At 41.8% G+C, this 21,915-nt stretch overlaps 1 protein-coding gene across 3 annotated transcripts in view; it reads right to left on the bottom strand.

Moving 5' to 3' along the window:
- LOC128382213 (microtubule-associated protein 4) overlaps nucleotides 1-21,915 on the bottom strand; it is a 112,509-nt gene that overhangs the window by 11,596 nt on the left and 78,998 nt on the right. For all 3 annotated transcript variants that reach the window (XM_053342198.1, XM_053342200.1, XM_053342199.1), the window contains 4 exons: nucleotides 4,708-5,759; nucleotides 2,955-3,206; nucleotides 767-944; nucleotides 533-595 (listed from right to left, as the gene is read on the bottom strand). In XM_053342198.1, coding sequence (XP_053198173.1) covers nucleotides 533-595; nucleotides 767-944; nucleotides 2,955-3,206; nucleotides 4,708-5,759 — 1,545 coding nt within the window. The remainder of the gene's footprint in view (nucleotides 1-532; nucleotides 596-766; nucleotides 945-2,954; nucleotides 3,207-4,707; nucleotides 5,760-21,915) is intronic.

Genomic DNA, 21,915 nt, shown 5'->3' with positions numbered 1-21,915 from the left:
AATGGCCCTGGCTGCAAAAATGTTGTGCATGTGAGACTTCTTATCTAAAGTGAGCGAGCTTTTTCTGTGATGACCATCAATAAACAAAACTGTGATCCAGATTCACACAACACCTGAATGAATCTGAAACTGTCAATTGCTGAGCTTGTTGAAATTTCACACATTTTTTCATGAGATATCACAGGCTGTTCATCTGTTCTGTAAATAGATAGTTTATTATCATACATTTATAATATATATTATTATAGGTTATTATGCAACAGTTTTCCTGGTTCGACCCACTTGAGATCAAATTGGGCTGTATGTGGCCCCTTAACTAAAATGAGTTTGACACTCCTGATGTAGAGTATGCAGGATCTACTTCAAACAGCAAACTGACTTTTTAAAAAAAATAAGCAACTTGTAATTATTCTGTATCACATGTTTTGATTATTGTTCGAATTTTCATTTGGTCGGGTTTTTAAATATGTTTGAATGAACTACAGATAGAGGTTAAGAATGTTTCTTTTGAGTGAAGGAAATGCTGTAATACCTGTAGAAGTCCTCATAGTGCTGGTCTTCTTCTCCTCTCCTGGTTTGCTGTCTGTCTTAGAGGCTGAAACACAGATTTTTGCAGAGTTTGCAGTTGTTACAAAGAACAAAATGTACATAAGAGAAATATATAGTTTGCAACATAACTACTGTACAGTGTTTGCATCTCTATATAGTCATCAAAAATGTGTGTGTGTATATGAATAAACAGTATGTGAGCATGTGTGTTGTTTACCCAGAGGCTTTTTGGCTGCAGTGGTGGTAGCAGTGCGAGCGGACGCCGTTGTGCGCATTGATGTAGCGGTTCTGCTGGCCGCTGTAGCCGTTCCATTTCTGGTGGCTGCGGTGGAGCCTGTTAGGTTCGAGGCGGTAGTGCTGCTCTTTGGCACAAGGGGGCGCTTATCTGCAGTTGTCTGTGGAAAGGGAGAAACACAAAAACATAGGAGATGTAAGGTGAGGAGAGACAAAAGATAGTGATTTTTAAAAAAGGGTAACTTTAGTAGCATTAAAAGCTACAACTCCAACAATGTAACTTGCATATGTTTGACTGCTGTTTATCAGTTCAGGAGAATGTTGAGCTACTTCACTGAGAAATTCAGGTCAAAGACTTTGCCCCGATGCATATAACATGTAGATATAGTCCAAGGCCGTCCTTGATGATTTCAGATCTCATTCAGCTGCATACACCCCGCCTCCCCTCCCCTCCCCTCCCCTCCCACAATCCCTAGGATGATGCCACGCTCCACATACAGCTGAACCATCTTGCAACAAGCTGGCCATGCTGAACTGACTCACCCCACACCCCTGGGCGCTGAGATGCTAAATAAAGGCTGCTAATTTATCGGTCATGGTGGGTGTCACATTGGTTGTAGTTAAGCAGGCCACCAATAGGGGGGGACAGCGAGGCTGATGGGGGTTTTTTTTGGGTCAATGAATCAATGGGAAAAATATTTAGTTAAAGAGATTTGCCCTTGCAGCACATAAGACCTGAAGCCAGTAAGTAATATCTTATATGTTCATGTAGTGATATTGATCAAATCAGGTATTTTCCCCTTTACTGGAGGCTTGGAAGTGTAGATACAGATGAGAAACATAAATATAAAGAAAGGGGTTTGACATACAACAAAGGTCCCCAGCTGCAGTCGACCCAGGAACAATGCAGTGACATAGTATGCATCTAAACCACTAACACTGCCAGGATTCCCCAGGACAATCAAATCTGAAACATGCAGCCAAATGAGTTCACACAATGCTGATTAAGCTTATAACAACTAGATAAATCTATTTGTATTTCACAGTATACCAGAGTTTTTAATCTGGTGTTGGGTTTGATATTCCTGGCAGCTAACTTCCAGTTAGCTCTCTGCTAACTGCATGAGGATAAAATATTTTAATTGTGCTGCTCTTCTAGACTTTCAATTGTTATCGGACTGATTGGATCAAACTCTAAATAATGAAACAAGTCATTTCTTGGGGGTTGTGTGACATTCAAAACAATTTATCCACTGTTTTATAGCGCCAACAGTAGTGACAGAGTAGGCTACAGCAGAGCCTGCAAGTATTTCTGTAATTACTCTCACTGCCACAAGGGGGAGAAAACTCCCCACACTGCAACTTTAAGATCAAGGTGGTAATATGGATTTTTCAATAATATGAGAAAAGATGAACAAACATGTGTTTATATGCATATCACTATCTAATAAAGAACTTTATAAAGATTTTATGAGTTTTTGTAATGATTAATAAATAATGTACTTATGGTGATGAAACAATCTCACAACAAAGTCCATTTAGCAGCAGCCCAAATATTGTTTGTAGCTTTCAACCGATCTATAAAGCCTTTATAAATTACTTTATTAACTCTTAATTTGTCTGTCTGGGTTGAGCATTGTCAGCATATTTTCATATGATAGCAAAAGCGATTCCCATTTAAGGGAAGGAAAGTTTACCATTTTCCCCAGTAAACTTATTGAGGCTTGTATTTCCTTGCGTCCCCAGCTTAGACTTGGATCATAAATGGCTTTTGTGCTGTAAATGCTGTTGTTGACCCTAAAGTTGTTTCCTCTGACCAAGACTCATCAGAGTGTTATAATAAACAACTGTGAGCTTGTACATGGGTAACTGGCACAGACACCAGATGGCCAAAGTCCCTGACCAAGGGGGAAACAGATTTTTGTGAGCCTAAAACCAATACGAGCTACACATTCAAACTGTGTTTTTATCCTTTTAACAGCACTCAAGCCTGTTTGGGTAATAAAATACACAAAAAAAATTATTTTTTTCTTCAATTGATGAAAATCCATCAGGTGTGCTTTCATGAAGTGAACCTGCAGTTTGATGTATGTGATGTACAGCACTTTTAGTATGCTGCTGGCAGACGAGGATCCAGCATGCTGAAGTAGATCCATTTGTCTCACACTTACCTTGGGTTTGACCTCACGTGTAGTGGCAGTGGTTGCGGTTGAGGGGCGGCTGGTGGAAGTGGTGGAGGGCCGTTTTAGGCCAGCAGCAGTTGTGGATGGTGCCCTGGTTGTGGTTGGTTTTTTGTCTGAGGTGGAGGTGGTGGAGGAGGGTGTGGGGCGCCTAGTAGGGATTGAGGCTGAACCAACACTGGCACCTGCAGTGCTCGGCCGTGATTTGGCAGCGGTGCTCAGTTTGGTCGCCCCGGCAGCAGGCTGCCACGCATGACCGACACATACAGGATGGATGGAGGGCAAAATAAGAAGGGGAAAGCAAAGGAAAGGGAAAAATAAAAACACGGAAAATGGATGATAACAGCAGCAGGGTAAGCAGCACAAGCAGAATGGCAATCATAATCAAAAATGAAACATAATGTGCCAAAAATAATAAAACATTTGCATAGGGTCTGTTGTTTCAGATGGCTGACAATGTTAATTTTATGGCTTTTAAATCTCTGGGGAAGGTGGTTGTTTTTTTTGCTGTATATGGTACACATAAAAAAGCAGTGGCAGAAGCATTAGCAGCATGCATAATGAGTGTCTGTCATTAAAACTCACCCTCAAAATTAAACATGTCACAAAACTCCTTTCCAATACACCATGCTTTATTCCCCTAATGTTTTTAGCTATCTTACCTTGACCAGGGCGATATCTGAGGTCATTGCACGTTCCCTTTTGTATCACAGATCAATCAGTCATGTGACTTTACAGGGTGCAACAGTATTTTTTTGGTTATTGCTATTATGTACAAATGAAATATCTCTTCCACAAGTGTATCAAGCAATGACGTGTACAAAGTAGCAACAAAACAGGTGACTATTTGATGAACACCTTACTCCCATTCAGCACCCAACACAGGTCAGCTGACATAGAAATACACAGTCTGACATTCTGGGGCGACAAGACAATATGTAGTCTAGTAGTTGTTTAAAAAAACATTCTAAAAACAATATTATTTTATTTTCTTGTATTTATGTGAATTTGTAAATGTTTGGCAGTAATGTAACTTTAAAACACTGTGTTACTACAGTACAATAATGTTTCCTTACTTTAACATTGCAGGTGGCCAACCTGTTTGCCGTCATGCTAGGAGGCACTGCTTGAGAAACAGGCTAAATATCTAAACATTTTCATACAGATGTTTAGAAAAGTTTTGGAGGATTCTGTAACAATGGTAAGTTTAAAAAAAACATCTTCTGAATTTCTTGAACATTTCTTTTAGAAAAACCTAGCATGGTTAGCATGTATGTTAATGTAATAGAGGCACAAGCTGGTACCAAACTAATCGTAACTATTAGTGGACAATAAACTCAATCAAACTTCAGGATGGCTGCTTACTGTAACTTGCCCAATATTACAATTCATGTTTAAAGTAAAGTCCCACAACTAATTATGGACATATTACATATATAACCAAACTAGAGCCACCTTGATGAGGAGTCTGGGTTATAAAGCATGGTATACTGGGAGAGGACATGTTTTATTTTTATGGATTGCTGAAGTCCACACTGGTCTGTGCTCACCCTACCAGACTGATTGTACTGAAGACATTTTAAATCTTTAACTTACCTTGTTTTCATGTATGAACATGAGTTTCTAATGCAGTGTCTCAGAGTGTCATATGATATTAAGGAAATAGCCATTGACCTATGACCTACCAGTTTATACTCAATAAATGAAGACGCATTACATCCGTATACCTTCCAATATATCCTACCTTGGTCTTTGCCAGGTCTTTGCTTGGTGTTGCGCTGCTTCCATTAGTTGCAGGTTTTGCCCTTTTGGCCTTGTCTCCTCCATCTGCCTTTGCAGCCTTGTCCTTTTTGTCATCTTTTTTCTCTACCGTCTTTTTTTCACCCTGCATTTTGTCCTGCTTCTGTTCCTTTTCGTTCTTTTGTGTTGGTTTTTCTGCAGGCTTCTCTAAAGGTTTCTCTGAAGATTTCTCCACCATGTCCTCTTTCTCGGTCTTCTTGGCTGTGTCTGTGTCAGCCTTCTCTTTCTTGATTTCTTCCACGTTTTCTGCCGCCTTTGTCTCCATGTCAGCCTTCATCTCTGGCTTGTCAAAACTGGTATCAAGCTTGACGGGTGTCAGCTGTTGCTCTGGGGTCTTTTCCACTATGTCAATGTGCTGCTCTTTGTCATCCTTCATCTCTGTTTTCTCAGCCTTCTCTGTGTTTTTGTACTCTGCTTTGTCTTCCATTTTGGGCTTTTCATTTGTGTCCATGTTTTCCATATTATCTGCTTTCCCAGGTTTGTTCTCTACATTGTCTGTCATCTCCACTTTAACAGATTTTTCTGTCTTGTCCACGTATTCTGTCTTCACCCATTTGTCTGGTGAGTCTTCTACCTTGATCATTTTATCCTCTTTTTCTGTCTTCTGATGCATTGATTCCAATTGTTCTGTCTCTTTTTCTTTCACCTTTTCGGTCTCATCAGCCTTCTCTGGCTGTTTCTCTTGCTCCTTATCTTTATCTTTTCCTTTTTCTATCTCATTCTCTTCTTTAATTTTCTCTGCCTCTTTCTCCTTCTCTTTAATTTTCTCTGCCTCTTTCTCCTTCTCTTTTATTTTCTCCATCTCCTTCTCCATTTCTTTCTGTTTTTCTATCTTAGCCTCTTTCTCCATCTTAACTGGAGTCTCGCTGTTTGCAAATTCAACCTTCACGCTCTTATGCTCATCTTTATCCAGGGTGTCAAACAGGTCCACCTTCTTGATATTGTCCTCCAGCTTCTCGTCCTTCTTCTCTGCCTTCTCCATCTTGTCTGATTTTACTGAGAACAAAGAAAAGAGAAGTGATTTTTAATTATAGATCAAGATAATAACAGCTGCCTTCATACTATAGGAATAACAGGTATTTTATCAAAGAAGAACACTAACAGTAGCGAGAAGCAGGTAACCAAAGTAGTCACTTGGTGTGATGACAACAACCTGCTCAATATATCCAAAACCCAGACACTCATAGTCCTCTGGAACAAATAAAAAATACAAAAATACTCTAATACATATATATCTCAGGTGAACCTCCAACAATTACAGACTCATCTTCAACTTTTCAGCACACATATAAGCAACACATTCAAACACACTGTACACCTACATCTGCATATAACCATTGCATTTGATGAAAAATAAAACCAGGGCACAAAAAGATTCAATGTATCTCTGGGTAAAAACAGGCTAAACAGAAATACAAGAATAAGATAGAATAATACAAGATAATAATGATATATCTATGTGCTCCTGCTGGGTATGATCTTCAGTCATCCATCCACAACAACTGCCAAAGACACATGCCTACTGTTAGAATGGTAAGATGAAAAAGCGCAATACACTAAATAATTTTAGATAGAGGATAGAGATAGGTAGAGGGTTTTTGTCACTCCTCACAATCTAATCTTCCTTTACATAAAGCCTCATTTCTTCTTCTTCTTCTTCTTCCTTCTCTCTCCTTTTGACAGATCATCCCTCCAGTGTGCATATGTTGTTGTGTTCTACATCTTATCTGTAACCTCCCATCTTCCACTCACTCCATCATCACAGCCTCCAGGACCCTGAACTATTACCATTACCATATTGTGTTTCTATTCTCAGCGTCTATCTTTGAGAAAGCTTTTTCTTTCCTTTTTTTCTTCTTCTTCTTGGATGTGATCCATTTCAAATGGTTCTACTTTTTTTAGGGAGGGGAGGTTGATCGGTGAGTCTACATTACCTGTAAGTGTGAATGCAGGTGTGAATGGTTGTCTGTTTCTATTATATGTTCACCATGACACCTCCATTACTGCTGACACTGCTGATACCTATGTTCAATGTCAGGCTACATCAGGACCCAAGATACTTGAACTCTTTCATTTGACCTGAAGGAAGCAATCCGCCATTTTCCAGCAGAGTACTTTGGCCTCATCGCCACCACAAACTCCACAAGGATGCAATCCTTAGGTGCCCATACTGGAGACTCCTTGAGATTCTGCTTGGGTTGTGACCTGTCAACAGAATTGGTGACAGGGCACAGCCCAAGCAGAGGCCCACTGCCCACTGACATCCTGCCAAGAATATAGACACAGCTTTAACTCTAGTCAATTTCGTTATACTGTGGTTTTACACTAATTGACACAGACTGAAAAGACCAATATTTCAAATTTGACATGTTTGTACGAGAGGCAGAGTTTCTAAAATGCTTCGAAAAAAAACTATGAATCTTGATGATGTTGCTTCCCAGTTTAACCAAAAAACCATGCAACGTAAATAAGCCAAAAGAATTATTCCTGTTATGTTGACTCATTGAATGAAACATCTGCATCATCTGACCTCAGGTGATGATGACCTAATAACTGGGTGAGCTACTGACTCTGGCTGTTTCTCAGTTGAAGGGATGGGTCCTATGAGGTCCACATTTTTAAACTGGATATGTCATAACAGGCTGACCAAACCTGTTCCACTTCCAAAGTCGTAAAATATACATCCTTCTTATGCCCAAATCTGGAAGACACAACTGGTGTATCCTTCATTCACTGCCACACAATCCACAGTGCACCCATCAGTTTTAACTGGACTGTTTAGGTGATTTTTATCAACTTGTAAAGACAGAAAATATTGAGATTCTTGTAGTTCAAGTTAGATTCTAAATAACTGGAATCAGCCTTCAAATGCTTAAATCGTCTTTTGCCTTATTGTGTATTTAAGCCGGTGCTGATCGACTGGCTTTTAGCTTTTATATCCTCTGATTTCTCTCCACGCCTTGATCACCTACTGTGCTGAACAGGACAGGGGAAACAAAGGGAGCAAAGACCATACAAATGAATTGCTCTTTGTTAGAGCAGGGTAATGAGAATTATGATAATGAAAGAGCTAGGACAGAAGACAGTTCTTGCCTTTTTGAGAATCAGTGTGGGAAATATTGATTAGAAGATTAGCAGAAGAGGTGAGTGGGTGGTCAGAGGGAGAAAAGGTAGCAAGAAGAAAGACAAAGAGGGAACACAAAAGGTGAGAAACAGAAAAACTGATTAGGGATATTTATAGCATTCCCTTTTTATCTGTTCTGTAGTTCTTTTTTTTTTTTTTTAAATATTAGCTTCAGTTTTATGGCTAATTTGGAAAATTGTAGAAAGGCCTTTACAATGTACTTGTATTTTAGGAGGAAAGAGAGAAAGACAGCAGCAAAGAAGACAGGGATAGAAAGACAGAAAGCTGGCAACAAGTACAGAAAGCAAAGAAGAAAGAGGACAAGAGAAAAGGCAAAGGGAGAAAGACGGCAAGGACGAAAGGGAGGGATGAGTAAAGACTAGGGAATCGGGGTGTAAGACCTTGACTAAAAAGAAATGACATTGTTATCTCAGCTGTCTTATATAATATACAGCAAATCAGGACCTGAAATACTGACAAACATCAGACGAGAGTAAACAGATATACGTGAACTAAAATATGATGGCATAAAAGAAAAAGAAAATGCTGACCTAAATCAAAGTGACAAGACAAAGGAAACAGGAGAATAGGAATGGAAGTTTAAAAAAAAAAAGAACAAACAAGGCCTTCATTTTCTACACTAAACAATGAGAGGCTCAGGAGATCAACTTGATCCTTTAATTAGGGCAGAAATCTGATATCTGTCAGCGCTGTCCAAAGCCAGGTGAAAATGGCTTAATTTAAGCAAACAGCGGGAGGTGACACTCAATCCATACACACTCACACTCTTTCCTGTGTGACTCTTTGTCACAATGCTGTTCCTTTCTTTGACTTTGCACTGGTCCTTTGTCCATTTGTACTTTTTAGCCATTGCTAGCGACATGGCTTTCAGGATGACAATGTCAGTCTATTGGTCTGTCTGACTGAATATCTCAACAACAGGATTTTTTGTACATATAGTCATGGTCGCCAGAGATTGGGTTTTCTGGGTTGGGCAATCCCCTAACCTTTCTCTAGAGTCATCAGCTGGTTGACACATTTACTGAAATATCTCAACCAACTGGCACAGCATTGTACAAACATTCATGGTCACCAGATGATAGCCCTGAATGATTGTCCAACTTTTCTGACTTTTCTTTTAGCTCCTTCTTCAAGCCAACATTACAATACTTTGGTTCATGACCAAATACCTGCAAAACTATTAACATCCCCATCATCCTCAGCCGTAATTTGGGTTTTATGCTAATTCGCAAATAGCATGCTAATGTGCTAAACTTAGATGTGTGTTAACATTTAGCCCAAAGCACCGCTATGCCTAATTACAGCCTCACAGAGCCGCTAGCATTGTTGTCAACTCCTATGTCACAATTTTTACTATAGCCCTCCTGTTTTTAACAAGCCAAGGGGTATTCACCATATCTATTTAAGAATAAAGATGGTGCTGTGTTTAACTTCATTGCTCATTGTTGGAAAAGATGTCATCGCAGCAGACAGAACCATCAGCATGGCCACAGACAGAACTGTGAATAAAAATGTCATTATTGTGCTGAAATGGCCTTTGCTCGGTTCATTGCACTTTATCTCTGATATAACCTTTCTGTCTGTCTGTCTGTCTCATACAACCTGTGGTCCAGGTGTCTTTATCCTTCTATTTTCATCTTTGCCTCACCAAAATCCCTGCAGCTTCAACGAGACAGTTTTGGCAAGCTCAAATACAAAGGAAACATCTTTTGACTTTGGCTGTGGTGAGTATCCAGCAATGATGGGAGGAAGACGGAAAAAAGCCTCCAGAGATAGAGACTATTGACAGAGCTTGTGATTGGAAGCATCAATCACAGAAACAGTGTGCCTTGAGGGTGTACAGTTGGGTAGTGATGGGAGGAATATTTCATGAGAACATGCTGACACAGTGGAGGTCAGACTAACATGATGTCATTAATACCATCTTTGGAGAAATACAAGTATTAAACAGATTCGGTCTGAACATGTACCAGTGATTTAAAGTCCTGCACACCAATGGTAAACCCACACAGGTGATCCGCAAAGGTTGTTAACTGTAGCTCAACCTGCTGTATTAGGAGAGCTTCTGAGGGACCAGGATGCCTTGGGGTTGCCTGAGTCTTGTATAATATATAACTCAGGACAGCAGAGAACAGGGAGCATCTGGGTGCACTGAGCCACTTCATTTCAAGCTTTCATTAGCATCATAATAACACTTATATAGCTCATTTAGGGCTGTTAAGCCTGGACTCTCACGAAGAGCACCGCCTCAACTCGTGTTTTTTTTCTTCTCTTATTAATATGGTAAAATATGAACACTCTTCTCTCCCATTAATAAAGCTTTTTAAGCTGTCACATGTTTTTGGAAATGTAATTTAAAAAAGAAAACGTGTGTGGAATCTGTGAAGCAAAAATTTGGATTCATCCATTTGCAAGAGATGAATTTACACCCGTCTCTTCAGACTTTTTGCATGACCGAACTCTACAGTGCATTGATGTATTTTTTTAAACTACTTAAGATACTTAGAAAAGATACGGAAAGCAACAGAATCATTCATTATGTTCACAATCTTTAACTTCCATAAGAAATCCAAGAAAAACAGAATTTGAGATGGAATGTCAATCAATCAACATTCCTGTTGCTAATAAACTATTCAGAACTAATTACTAAAGCCTTCCTTCGACTCTTCAAGTGGATTACGTAAATCAGCTCTTCCAGACACTGGCTCATTAAAACACTGTCACTCTTTGCTCTGCAACACTTGAAGCTCTCTAGTAGAGTGGAGTTTGACTACCTTGACAACAGAACTCTCAATCAAGTAAAAGCTACACTCCGTCACCACCCTTTGGTAGCACATCAAACACACTGTTGACTTGAAAGTGGCTGTGAAGTGGTTACAGACTGTAGAGTGGACTGAGTGGATAAATGCACAGTGGTACAATAACAATGTTAATGGGACATTCAGGTACTTATAAAGATACATATTGATAGGCATAAGATTGATAGATTTGGTCACTAGCAAAACCAAAAGCGTGCCTACCTCCCAAAGCTGTTTACTACAACTGCTGGAGAATACATTCAATTCATTGCACCCAACAGAACATAATGTGACAATTATCTGCTTGATTGTGAGAGTGAAGGCGGCTGAAAATCTCCCTGAAACCAGAAAATATATTGTGAGACAAAAGTAATCTGACATGACAGTAGATCTACACACAGACTCTGGGGGGTATGTTTAGCGTGGGATCTGCTTTGTGTCTGTTGAAACGCGAGCTGATGCACAGATTTGGCTCAACTATATTTTAACAGCCTCTTTCTAAAATTGGTGGAATGTGTTTTGTGGAGAGCTCGATTTGCTTTCTCTTTGTTTTACTTTTCTTGTTCATTCCCTCAGTTCTTTATGCCCTCCCCATCTACCCAAGCACAGTTCTACCAAATCCTGCACTTCCTGTTTTCCATCATTATACAGTCATCTGCATCCCTCCCCCTGTGCATTTTTTTAATTTCCTGTTTTCTCTCTCTTTTTAACCCAACCAATTCTTTCTCTCATTCAAATCTGCTTATCATTATTTCCCACAACCCCTCTGGATAGATGGAGCAAAGGCTGAGCTGTAGTATACAGTACTGCACAGTTACAGCTTTAAAGTCTCATACAATGGAGCTGCATACATTGCCGACACTGCCTACCCGTTTGGTGAGGATTATGTTTTTCCAAGACATCTTTTTTTTCAGGGAACCAGGAAAACACTCAACAACTCAACAATCATTGATGCTTAACCCATTGTGCATATAAAAGGTTTCTTACAACAACAACAGAAGCTACAGAAATCTTTCCATGACCTTGGCAAGACAGCAAACAGAGCCTGTGGCTAGATGACTCGGCCATGATTCTGTTTAGACTTCAGGTGGCAGAAAATACAGATCACTGGCCCTTTAATACTCCAGCAGGCCAGGCCAGGCTGGCAGCTTCTGGCACACTCAGCTTTGTTGCGGGCAGCGAAAGCAACCACAGTGTGCGAGCAGAGGGGGGGAAAAAAAAAGAAAAGACACAAAGAGATTGACAAAAAAGACAAGAGGGAAAATGTGTGAGACAGAGACAAAGTGACAGAAAGATGGTCATTATAGAGAGCAGCACTGTACTGGGCTGTACTTTCCAGTCAGTGACCCCGTTTTGGCTTGGCGGTGTTCATCATTTGACGTGACTGTGACCCGATTTCAGCCATCTTGGCTCTCTCTTGTCTGTCTTCACCAAGAACCTAATGAGCATTCATAGAAACAGGCATAGGGAAAAGCTAGAAAGAGACGGCAGTGTAGACAAACAGAAGATGGGGAGGATGAAGTATGAGAGAAAATGAGGCTGGACAATGACAAGAGCCCCCATCAGACATAATGAGCAGTGTTATCTTGACCCTACATACAGATGTCAACTGGAGAGTCAGCCACTATACAGCCTCATACTGCAAGCTTATTGTGCAGCATCACACATTCATGAGAGCAAGAACAGACAGGCACAGTCGCTCAGGAACACTGCCACCTGTGTGCACACACATCCAGAAACTAAGGCACACTAATAAATCATTCTACTCACATACAGTTTGGGGACCATCTGTATCTAAAACACACTCTTTGACCAACATAACGAGACAAATACTACCATCATAGAATGCTTTGTTGCCGTTGTATTCTCTCAGATTTTTTCTGTTTCACTCTCTGTCTCTCGCACCGTCTTACACCCCTCCTTTCTGTCTGCCTCTGCAGCTATCCGTAGCCCAGAGCCATTTGTAAGCTTAGACCAGAAAACCGAATCTGGTTTGGAACGGAGATGCAATCTTTATTCAAATTGCATCTCAACACTACTCTTATGAATGAACACTCATAGCATTCATCAACAGAGCAAAGCACCAACAATCAGCAAACAAACAAATGCAATCGGAGAGACAACAAAACAAGACATGACTAAACAGCAAGATTCAATCATAATAGTATTAAGATGCAACTTGCAACAAGAATTCTTTGTAATGTTGGCAGCAACACTTTTCTTTCTGCCTCAAGAAGTCAAACAATGAAAAACAACAGTCGCTTACTTTACCTGCTTGTTTTCTTGCTGCATGCTTCACATGCTTTAACCCTTTAACACCCACCCCTTCTTTTGTCAGTGGTCCATAGTTTTTAAAGATAAATTATACTGTTGGACTACTGGACTGGTCTAAAGGTAGGGAAACACCATCATTTTTAAGGTTGTACACTCCGCTGTTCATTGATGACCGTAAATGGCAAAAGTTAAACCTATCAATTTAGGTACAGCATGTTCATATTCATAAAACTTTACATAGTACTAGCAAACCTTAAATGCTCTACATTGTGCTAGCATCCTGCAGGAAGAACAACAGGTAGTAAAAAGTAAATCTACAGGAAAAACTGAGTTTCCTCTAATCAACAAGCTGGCAAACAAGCACAGCTAAAAGATGGAGACTGCAAACATGCCCTCCACCTACCATCCACTGTGATGAAGGGGTTAGTGCTGGAGTTCAAGCCAAGGTTGGTGCAACCACCGATGGCAAGCTCACTATCGATGTGCCCTGTGACTGTTGATTTATTGCCAGCTCCAAATCCTACACCCGTGCCAATTTTGAGTATAGTATCCTCTTCGTTGTCGTCAAACTCTGCATCTTTAGCCATGTTGGATTTGCCAGCAATTTCCCCTTCAGAGTCGGAGCCTACAGAAAGAGCAGTGTTGGTGTCCATGCCGCTGAACCCCTTGGGGCTAAGGGGCACTGGAAGCACAAAGCCACCTGGCTCCTCCATTCTAAAGTCCTCCATCGGGGCCTCCAGTGGTGAGAGAGGGAAGCCAGTATTGTTGTCTTTTAGTGGTGAGAATGGGGAGAGGCAGAGGCGGGAGTTGGGTGAGGCTTGACGCAGGTCATTTTGGGTGGTGCCAGCTGCAGAGAGAGTAGGTGGAGGGGTTGGGGGCTGATCTTCCGCGACAGTCAGAGAGCGCTTCATGGAGTGTGGTGAACGACGGGGACCACCCATTGGTGATGCCAGCTGATCTAGATCTAGCCCTGCCCCGTCTCCACCTGGGTATTTATCAGGCAGCTCTAGACTGGTGGGCACTGACAGGTGGGAACATTCGGACATTGCACGCCGCATAGCCTTCCTCTGCTGCTGAGCTCGCCCCATAAGACAAGGCTCCAAGTCTTCCTCTCCTTCTATTTCTTCTTCCTCACTATTGTCCCCTGAGGAGCCCTCGGAAAACTGTTGGGCCCCAATGGCTGCCCCGGCTCCAGGCACAATCTTGTTGCCTTTCTCCAAGTGGTTGTCATTGACAACTCCTATAACGCAGTAGTTAGGGGCCACCTGGGGCATGGCGACCTTTGGGCTAGATTCAGCAAAACTGGAGTTGTTCCATGGTTCAGATGGAGAGTGTCCATCTACTGGAGATGCCTCCATTAATGAGGCTCCGATTGAGTGTGGAGGTACTGCACTGGTGGGTGACGACAGCTCCATTCGCCTGGCTGGGGATCCAGGAACTGGTGGTAGGGAGACCCTGCTGGTATTCCCACATCCCAGGGCAGAGGGTAGTCTGCCTGGGGAAGCTGGAGAGGGGGATGGGGAAGAGGAGAGAGGGCTATCAGGGCTCTCTCCTGCACTGCCCAGAGATGTATTACCCAGTGAGGTGCTCCCTGAGACACCCCCAACCCTGCCTGGCACCTTCAACTCTGCATTCACGCTGCCTCTGCCCGGCTGCTCGAAGAAGCACAGCTTGTCTTCATCTGTGAGTCCAGTTGGTGCCAGAGGTCCACCACCTACCACCAGACCTCTAGGGGTGCCCATGTCCATGCCTGAGGGGTGCTGCCAATCCCAACTCTGAGCCGGCACCGTAGGCGACAGGGACGGCGCCTTACACAGCTCGCTGTACTCTGAGAAAGGAGAGCCAGGCTTTGGATCGGAGAGAGAAGACATGCTGTCTTCCCTTTCTATTCTCTTTCTCTCCCTTTCTTTGTTTCACAGTCTTTGTCTCAGTCTCAGGTGTCTAAAGGTAATCTTCACCAATTATCTTTCCTTCTCTCTCTCTTTCCTTTGTTGTCCTGCGCTGTTGATCCTTCCCGTTCAGTGACTCAGGTGTGCTCTGTGTGTATGTGTGCAGTCTCTCGTGCTGTGTCCCTGCTCTGAATTCAAACACACTGAAGATGAACTGAATGTGCAGCTCTCTCCTTCGTTCCCTCCCTCCCTCCCTCCCTCTCTCCCTCTCTCTCTCCCTCTCTCACCGATTATTGCATTCGTCATGTGACCCAGTTGTGGCTGCCAACTGGCTAATGCCAATTCTGAGATCCCGCCCCTCGTGGTGGAGTGAGTAAGCCCCCTCCCCTTTTAGTTTTCTCTTTCACTCCACGTTTTCCTCTTCTCGACCCTTTTCTATCCCTCATTCTGTCTGGTGGAGAAAAGCACAACCCACACACACACACACACACACACACACACACACACACACAGCTCTGTCTTCCCCTCCAGGAGGATTGAGCGAGGGCTGAGGAAGGCGCCTCGGGGGGCAGAGTGGATTTGAACTCAAGACCTTTCCAAATCACACACACTTGCACAAGCATGCATGTCTGTACGCACACACCGTATCAGCCCTCAATGCAATGAACATGGATTGCTGTCTGACCTGTTACTACACCTTTTCCCTTTATTTCATACACCTTCTATGCACTTTCTTAGCTCCTCTCTTTTGTCTGATCCGACGCTGTGCTAAATTTAAAACATCAAATTCTCTCGATTGAAACTTTAAAGCCTCGGAGAGCCTTGACTACTGTTACTCTCAGTTCTTTGCAAAACCTCCTTGTTACAAAAACAGCTTTTATTATAAGGCTGTAGACAACCTCTGCTCTTCCATGTGTGAGTGTGAGATAGTGAGAAAGAGGAAGAGGGGCAGATCGAAGGAGGGAAGGCGACAATAGTAGCTGTGAGAATTGAAGAAATAACAGCATGGAAAAACAACTGTGAGCATTAATGCGTGAGAGTTCTGGAATATTCCTGTGTGTGCATGTGTCTCCTAAGGATGCGTCAGATGGTAAGAGTGTTCCCCAATGTTTCCTATCTGTGTGCGCAGTATGAAAGGGCACAAGAAGTAGAAGATGGAAATACAGAAAATGGAGTTATGGAAGATGGATGACAAGTAAAGCCTCTGGTGAAGAGACCTTGTTGTCTGTCAGACTGAATCTGGTCACATTGTACAGATTCACACTCCATTACCCCTCATACTCCTACCATGCCCACACACACACACACACACACACACACACACGCTGATAATCAAACACAAAAATATGCAAACGACACAAAAAACATGCATGTCTTAACACATATATGCGCACACACACAGACATAATGTACGCATCTGAGTAGTCATTCTGCCACGTAGCATGTAAGAAGCCTTCATGAAAGACAGACATGCTTATACATGCACAAATACAGTCACACACACACACGAATTGGCCGACTCAGTTGAGGGCACCAAGTCGAGCCTGTAAGCATTTAACAGAAATTCAGCTCAGCATCTCATGGAGAAACTCTTTCAGCTCCATTTCAACTTCTTCAGTCTTCCTGAAACTCTGGTTTACAATGAAATTACAAGAAACAAGCAAACCTTTTTCCAAAGCAGTGATGAATGAACCCGTTAGCAGGAACTGATTGTGCTACTTTACTTGTTGAAAATGCTCAGTTTCTCAGAGGTTTGCCAGTTAATTTGAAGAGATGGAGACACACTGAATCATGGCAGCAATGATTTATTTATGCGTTTGGAAACAACTGAAAATCGCCAGCTTCGTACGTGTAGAGCTGGAGATAAATCCAAAATATTATAAATTCTTAAATAACGGCAGGGGTCCTTCATTTACCTCACCTGCCAAGATATCCAGGGGTATTTTATTTTAATAATTCAAGACATGTTTTCTAATCTCTTCCTATTATAATTTATGTGTAATATTAAAGCAAACTCAACACTTTTGCCACTTTTATCTGTTTACTTGATGAATTCAGGATTATGTGCATTTCCGCAGCAATAATTCTATGGGTATTTTACAACATACACCACTCTGTTGGTCCAAGTTTCTCTTTTTAATAAATACTGTTCTCATTCTATCATTAATTGAAAAATTACTTTGCTGTATGGTACAGTCTAGAAAAAACTTAAAACTTCTCATGCAGATGTTTCACATTAAAATCCACCCATAATTGGGCATAATTGCTCACTTTGTAGACAGACTTTTAATATAAAACATCTGAAGGAGCGGTTGACTACCCTCGACAGTAGCTCCACAGCAATCGAAAAGATGGCAAAGTAGAAATGACAGTATTTTCTAGTAAAAAAGAGAAACTTTGAGCAATAAAGTAGTGATGGGATTAATGCTGTGAAAACCTAGATGATTTTGAATCTATATGTGAGTCATTATACTGCAGGTAATTTCATGTTTCAATGTTTTTAATGCCAGAAAAGCTATTAACATACTCAAGAGTGAGACAGAGATACACTTAAAATTGATTGTATAATAAATGTGACTGTCGGTATATCTGCATGATGGCTGTACACAGTAGATTCACATAAGTATATGTATATATAAGCTGTCAAATGGACAGATGTTACATACAAATGGGTCATCTGAGTCTAACAGAAGCATTTTAAGGAAAAGGTCAGTACGTGATGGGACAATAAGAGTGTGCAGGGAGAGAGACTGGGCTTATTGTCCTGGGATGAGCATCGTATGAGTATGTGTGTGTGTGTTCAGTGCCAGTCAGAACAGCCGGCGGTTACAAGCGTTCTTGTGGCTGTCGGTTTGGACTGATGTTTGAACGAGATGGCAGAAAGCAATGATTTGTAACAGGCAGACAGGCAAATGGGGACAGGGTGAGGGATGGCGGGACAGAGAGTGAGGAGGACACTGATAGATGAGGGCAGAAAGAGGGAAGCAGTAGCAGAAAAGAAGGATGAATGGAGAGATTATATGACGATCGAGTGCAGGATGACAGGAGGGCATCAGGGAGAGGGAAAAAAAGAGGAAGAGATGGAGGAAATTATCAGCGCAACCAGATGAGCGGGGGAGACAGAAGCAAGAACAATGGATAGAAAATGAAAGTGGGTTTAGATGAAGGGATGAGGAGAAGGGAATAAAGGGAGATTACAGAAAAAGGAAAGTGAAAGAAAAAAAAACATTAATTAACGCAGGAAGTGAAGGTAAACAGAAAGTTGGAAGTGAAATGAAGATTCTTTGGTGAGGGTACAGATGTTGCCTCCAGACATCATCACAGGACAGGAAAGGACAAGAGGACAAGATGCAGGGCTAAAGGGTACAAAGCTCCTGTCAGGTTTGATTCCCTGCACTGTTCACTTCCTATTTGCTCTGATAAACAAAAGATTCTGAAAAGCCTTTTTCTACCTCATTTGTAGGTTTAGTACTTTGGAGCAGTTGCACTGGATGTCAGTTAAGTACATTGGATGGTTCACCAATGCATTCATGCATGTGTCCTTTAGGGGGAATCCCTAGTTTTAACTCCTGAACTAAACCTAACTGAAAGCAAATCATAATCCTGAAGGTGCATTAACATTTACCCTCTATAATCCTTTATAAATTCAACAGTAGAACAGAGCTATGGAAATGAGGGAGTCCTAATGGTTTACTAAATGAAAGTACAACTTTGCATAGTTCTTAGTCAGAGGAAGCATTCCTTTATGAAACAGCAAATGAACGGGAGCTTTGCCTTCACTCCATGTTTTCCCACTGGAAAATACAGTCGTGCCAAGCTGGCATTGGGAAAGGAGAAGTAGGGAAACCACTTGAAAGGAAAAGTAAACAATTTAATAGCTCACAAAGTGGAAAGACAACACTAGGGGAAAGACATAACCTCTCTGTGGCAGGCCAAAGACAAAATTCACTGCAATCCATCCAACAGTTGTCAATATATTTAACTCTGAACAATAAATGCCAACCCTATGGAGGCACTACAGGGAAAGTCAGGGGACCATCAAAGTTGGTAGGATTAGGTACCATGGATGTCTGTTTGAAATTTTATAGCAATCTGTTGGTGAGATATCTCACTCTGAGTCAAAGTCCAGACCATTTGCCATAAAATAGAACCATGCTGAGAACAAATGTCTAAATGTTTTTCTGAATTAGAGCTGGACAAAAATATATTATAATGTGTCTAGTCTTGAACTTGATAATCATGTATGCATCAACACGTGTTTAGTGTCAACAGCAGAACAGGGTGTTGTGCAAACATAAAATGCAATGGTGAAAGTTTGTTGGTTTGGTTTGGGTAGACGCTTCTGAAAGCTTCGACATTGTATAGGACAGTTAGAGCTCTGTTGTTGTTATGATAGCACACTGTGAATGGTGGAGCTTTGCTCCGGGGAAATGGCATTTTCATCACAGTGCACACAGGATTGGTATTTTGGTGACCCACCATGGGCTTGTGTACAAAGGGAGTGTGAGGAGATGCATCGTAGGGGGTGTGTCACTAGCAATCAGGTAGCTGAGTGCCGTTTTAGAAGTTGAACAGCTGTGTTTTGGGCTAATTTTGGGGGTGCCTGTTTGACCTGGTCATGGTCAAAAGTTTGCCAAAAGTTTTATGAGGATTTAGTGACCACATCCCAATGTTATGCACATCCTAATATACTGTATCTATCAAGATGTATGAGCAAAAAGACAAAACAAGTATCAAGGAAGCTGTTGTAGCTAATAAACTATATCTGGCTTCGCCAGTCAATTGTTGGTTTTGCTCTCTACTGCTGATAATAAAAAGATAACATATTACCTAAAGCAAATGTTACAACTAAAACACAAAAACTGGAACTCTATTACCTGCTTGCCTGTCGTCCTACACAGTCTGACAAACTACCTGTAAGATCTAACAAACTACCTGTCCAATAGGTTCACGGGAGATGAGAATTGCCTTTTTCTTTGCTTCAGGACAACAATCAATCTAACACATCTCCCACTGATGCATACAAGTTTGGACAACACAAAAAGGCAGCCTGTCAACACTGTTGGAAAGCATGTCTCCACCGAAATGCCAACCGCCTCAATCACTGTACAGTCACATCAACTACAGTCTGTCCAATTCCCCCACTTGTCTATCTGTCTGCATCACAAAACCCTAATTCCCCCATTACCTAACCATACTCACTACAGAATCACTGTCCCTTTCATTTTTCCACATCACACCTGCACAGACAGTCAGACAGATGGGCAGGTGCAGACAGACAGTTAGGTACTGGCAGGTGGGTAGACATGCTTGAGGGCGGTGTACTGTCGTTACCTCTGTATGTCACATCTGTCAAGTTTTTGTTTTTTTCCTCCTCAAATACTTCTCTCCTTGTCTGTTTGCCTCTTGAAGTACAAAACTGACACTAAGTCCCATGGGGACAAGACAGAGACACATACACACATACGTAACCTACAAACTGGATGACCTCACCCCATCTGACTGGTTGGCTGGAAAAAGACACACACACGCACACGCACACACACACACACACACACACACACACACACACACACACAATACAAGCGTTACATAATCCCAGTGGGTGACAGAAGCGTTGTGCCTAATAACCCATGCAGGGCCACTAGGAGGGTATACAGACAAGACAAAAGCTGTGGCCATTACAAGAGGGATGGGACGTTTAAATGGCTACATTGATTTTGGCAGGAAGTGACAGGAAACAGGTGTGTTTTCCACAAAAATCATTGTTTTTCTTCTTTGGACATATTTTGTTTTCTTGTCTCATCTCTTTCTCGTTCAATTCTTGTGTCACTCGGTTAAATAAGACTCATGGCCAAAGCATATTTTCCATTTTGAGAGATGTGACGAGAATGTCCTATACATACATACTGCCAGACAGAAAGCCATTTATAAAATGTGAGAAATTCCTTTGCTGTGGCCTTAATACAGACACTCTGTATGCTAATTCATGTCTGAAAGGCAGGAATAGAAGAAGAAGTGATATCACAGGGTGGGGGGTGGGGGGGGTGGGATAGTCTCGGCAGGGGGGCTTGCTGGAGAGATGGACGGTCTTTAGTCATGTCTATTTATAACTCAATCGAATCTCCTTCCCAGCCCGTCACAACACCCCCATCCTTGCCAAACATCCATTGTTTCCTGCTTGGCCCTTCTTCCCATTAGTCGCCAAAGCAACTGCCTCTTGTTGTTATGGCAACTGGATCCTCATCAGTGTGCCGGCTCGAGCCATGTGGGGGGTTGGGGGGAAATGGTTCGGGGGGATGTTTGGTGGTAATGGTGGGGGTATCGTCTGTAGAGTTGGGCTGATCGAGGGATGTTGGATGAAGTGTGTATGTGTGTGTGTGTGTGTGTGTGTGTGTGTGTGTGTGTGTGTGTGTGTGTGTGTGTGTGTGATAGTGTAGGAAAAGGGGGAGGGTAATATATATGCTATAAACCCTGGGGAGGGTATTCCACTATGCTAATGCACTCTGTTTCTCGCCACAGGCCAATGACTTTGCTCGAGTCAGTGGTGTCTTTGTATTAATCACAGACATCCAGTAAGAGAGCAGTTCATTATAAACCACTGTCTGAAGAGTGCTGAGATGAATTTCATTTGAGCGATGCTAATTCACATGATAATGAACAAATAAGTGTAGAGAAACATACAAACATATATAATACATATACATTCAGATATACAGATAATGGTCCCCTCAGAATTAGTATCACATACAGTATTTTAAATACAAATTGAAAGCTGAGGCATATGGAGGAAATCTAGTCTGGGGACACAAGAGATTTTACTTAGTAATGAGTTCAAACTTTCTTGGGAGTTCGAATTTTGTAATTTGAATCTGAGAGTCTCCCGACAGGAGGATAACCTCACCAGGCTTCTCAGGCTCAGATGATTACTTTTCATCCTCTCTACATTTCCTTACCTACAGCAGCACTGATTTAGCCAACAAAAGTAGTTATTATTTAAAATATTTGATGTTAGAATGCAATAAAGACATCTGAGCTGCCTATTG

The sequence above is a fragment of the Scomber japonicus genome, chromosome 21 (genome assembly GCF_027409825.1).
Source record: "Scomber japonicus isolate fScoJap1 chromosome 21, fScoJap1.pri, whole genome shotgun sequence".
Lineage (NCBI taxonomy): Eukaryota > Metazoa > Chordata > Actinopteri > Scombriformes > Scombridae > Scomber > Scomber japonicus.
This window is presented reverse-complemented; position numbering and strand designations above follow the sequence as displayed.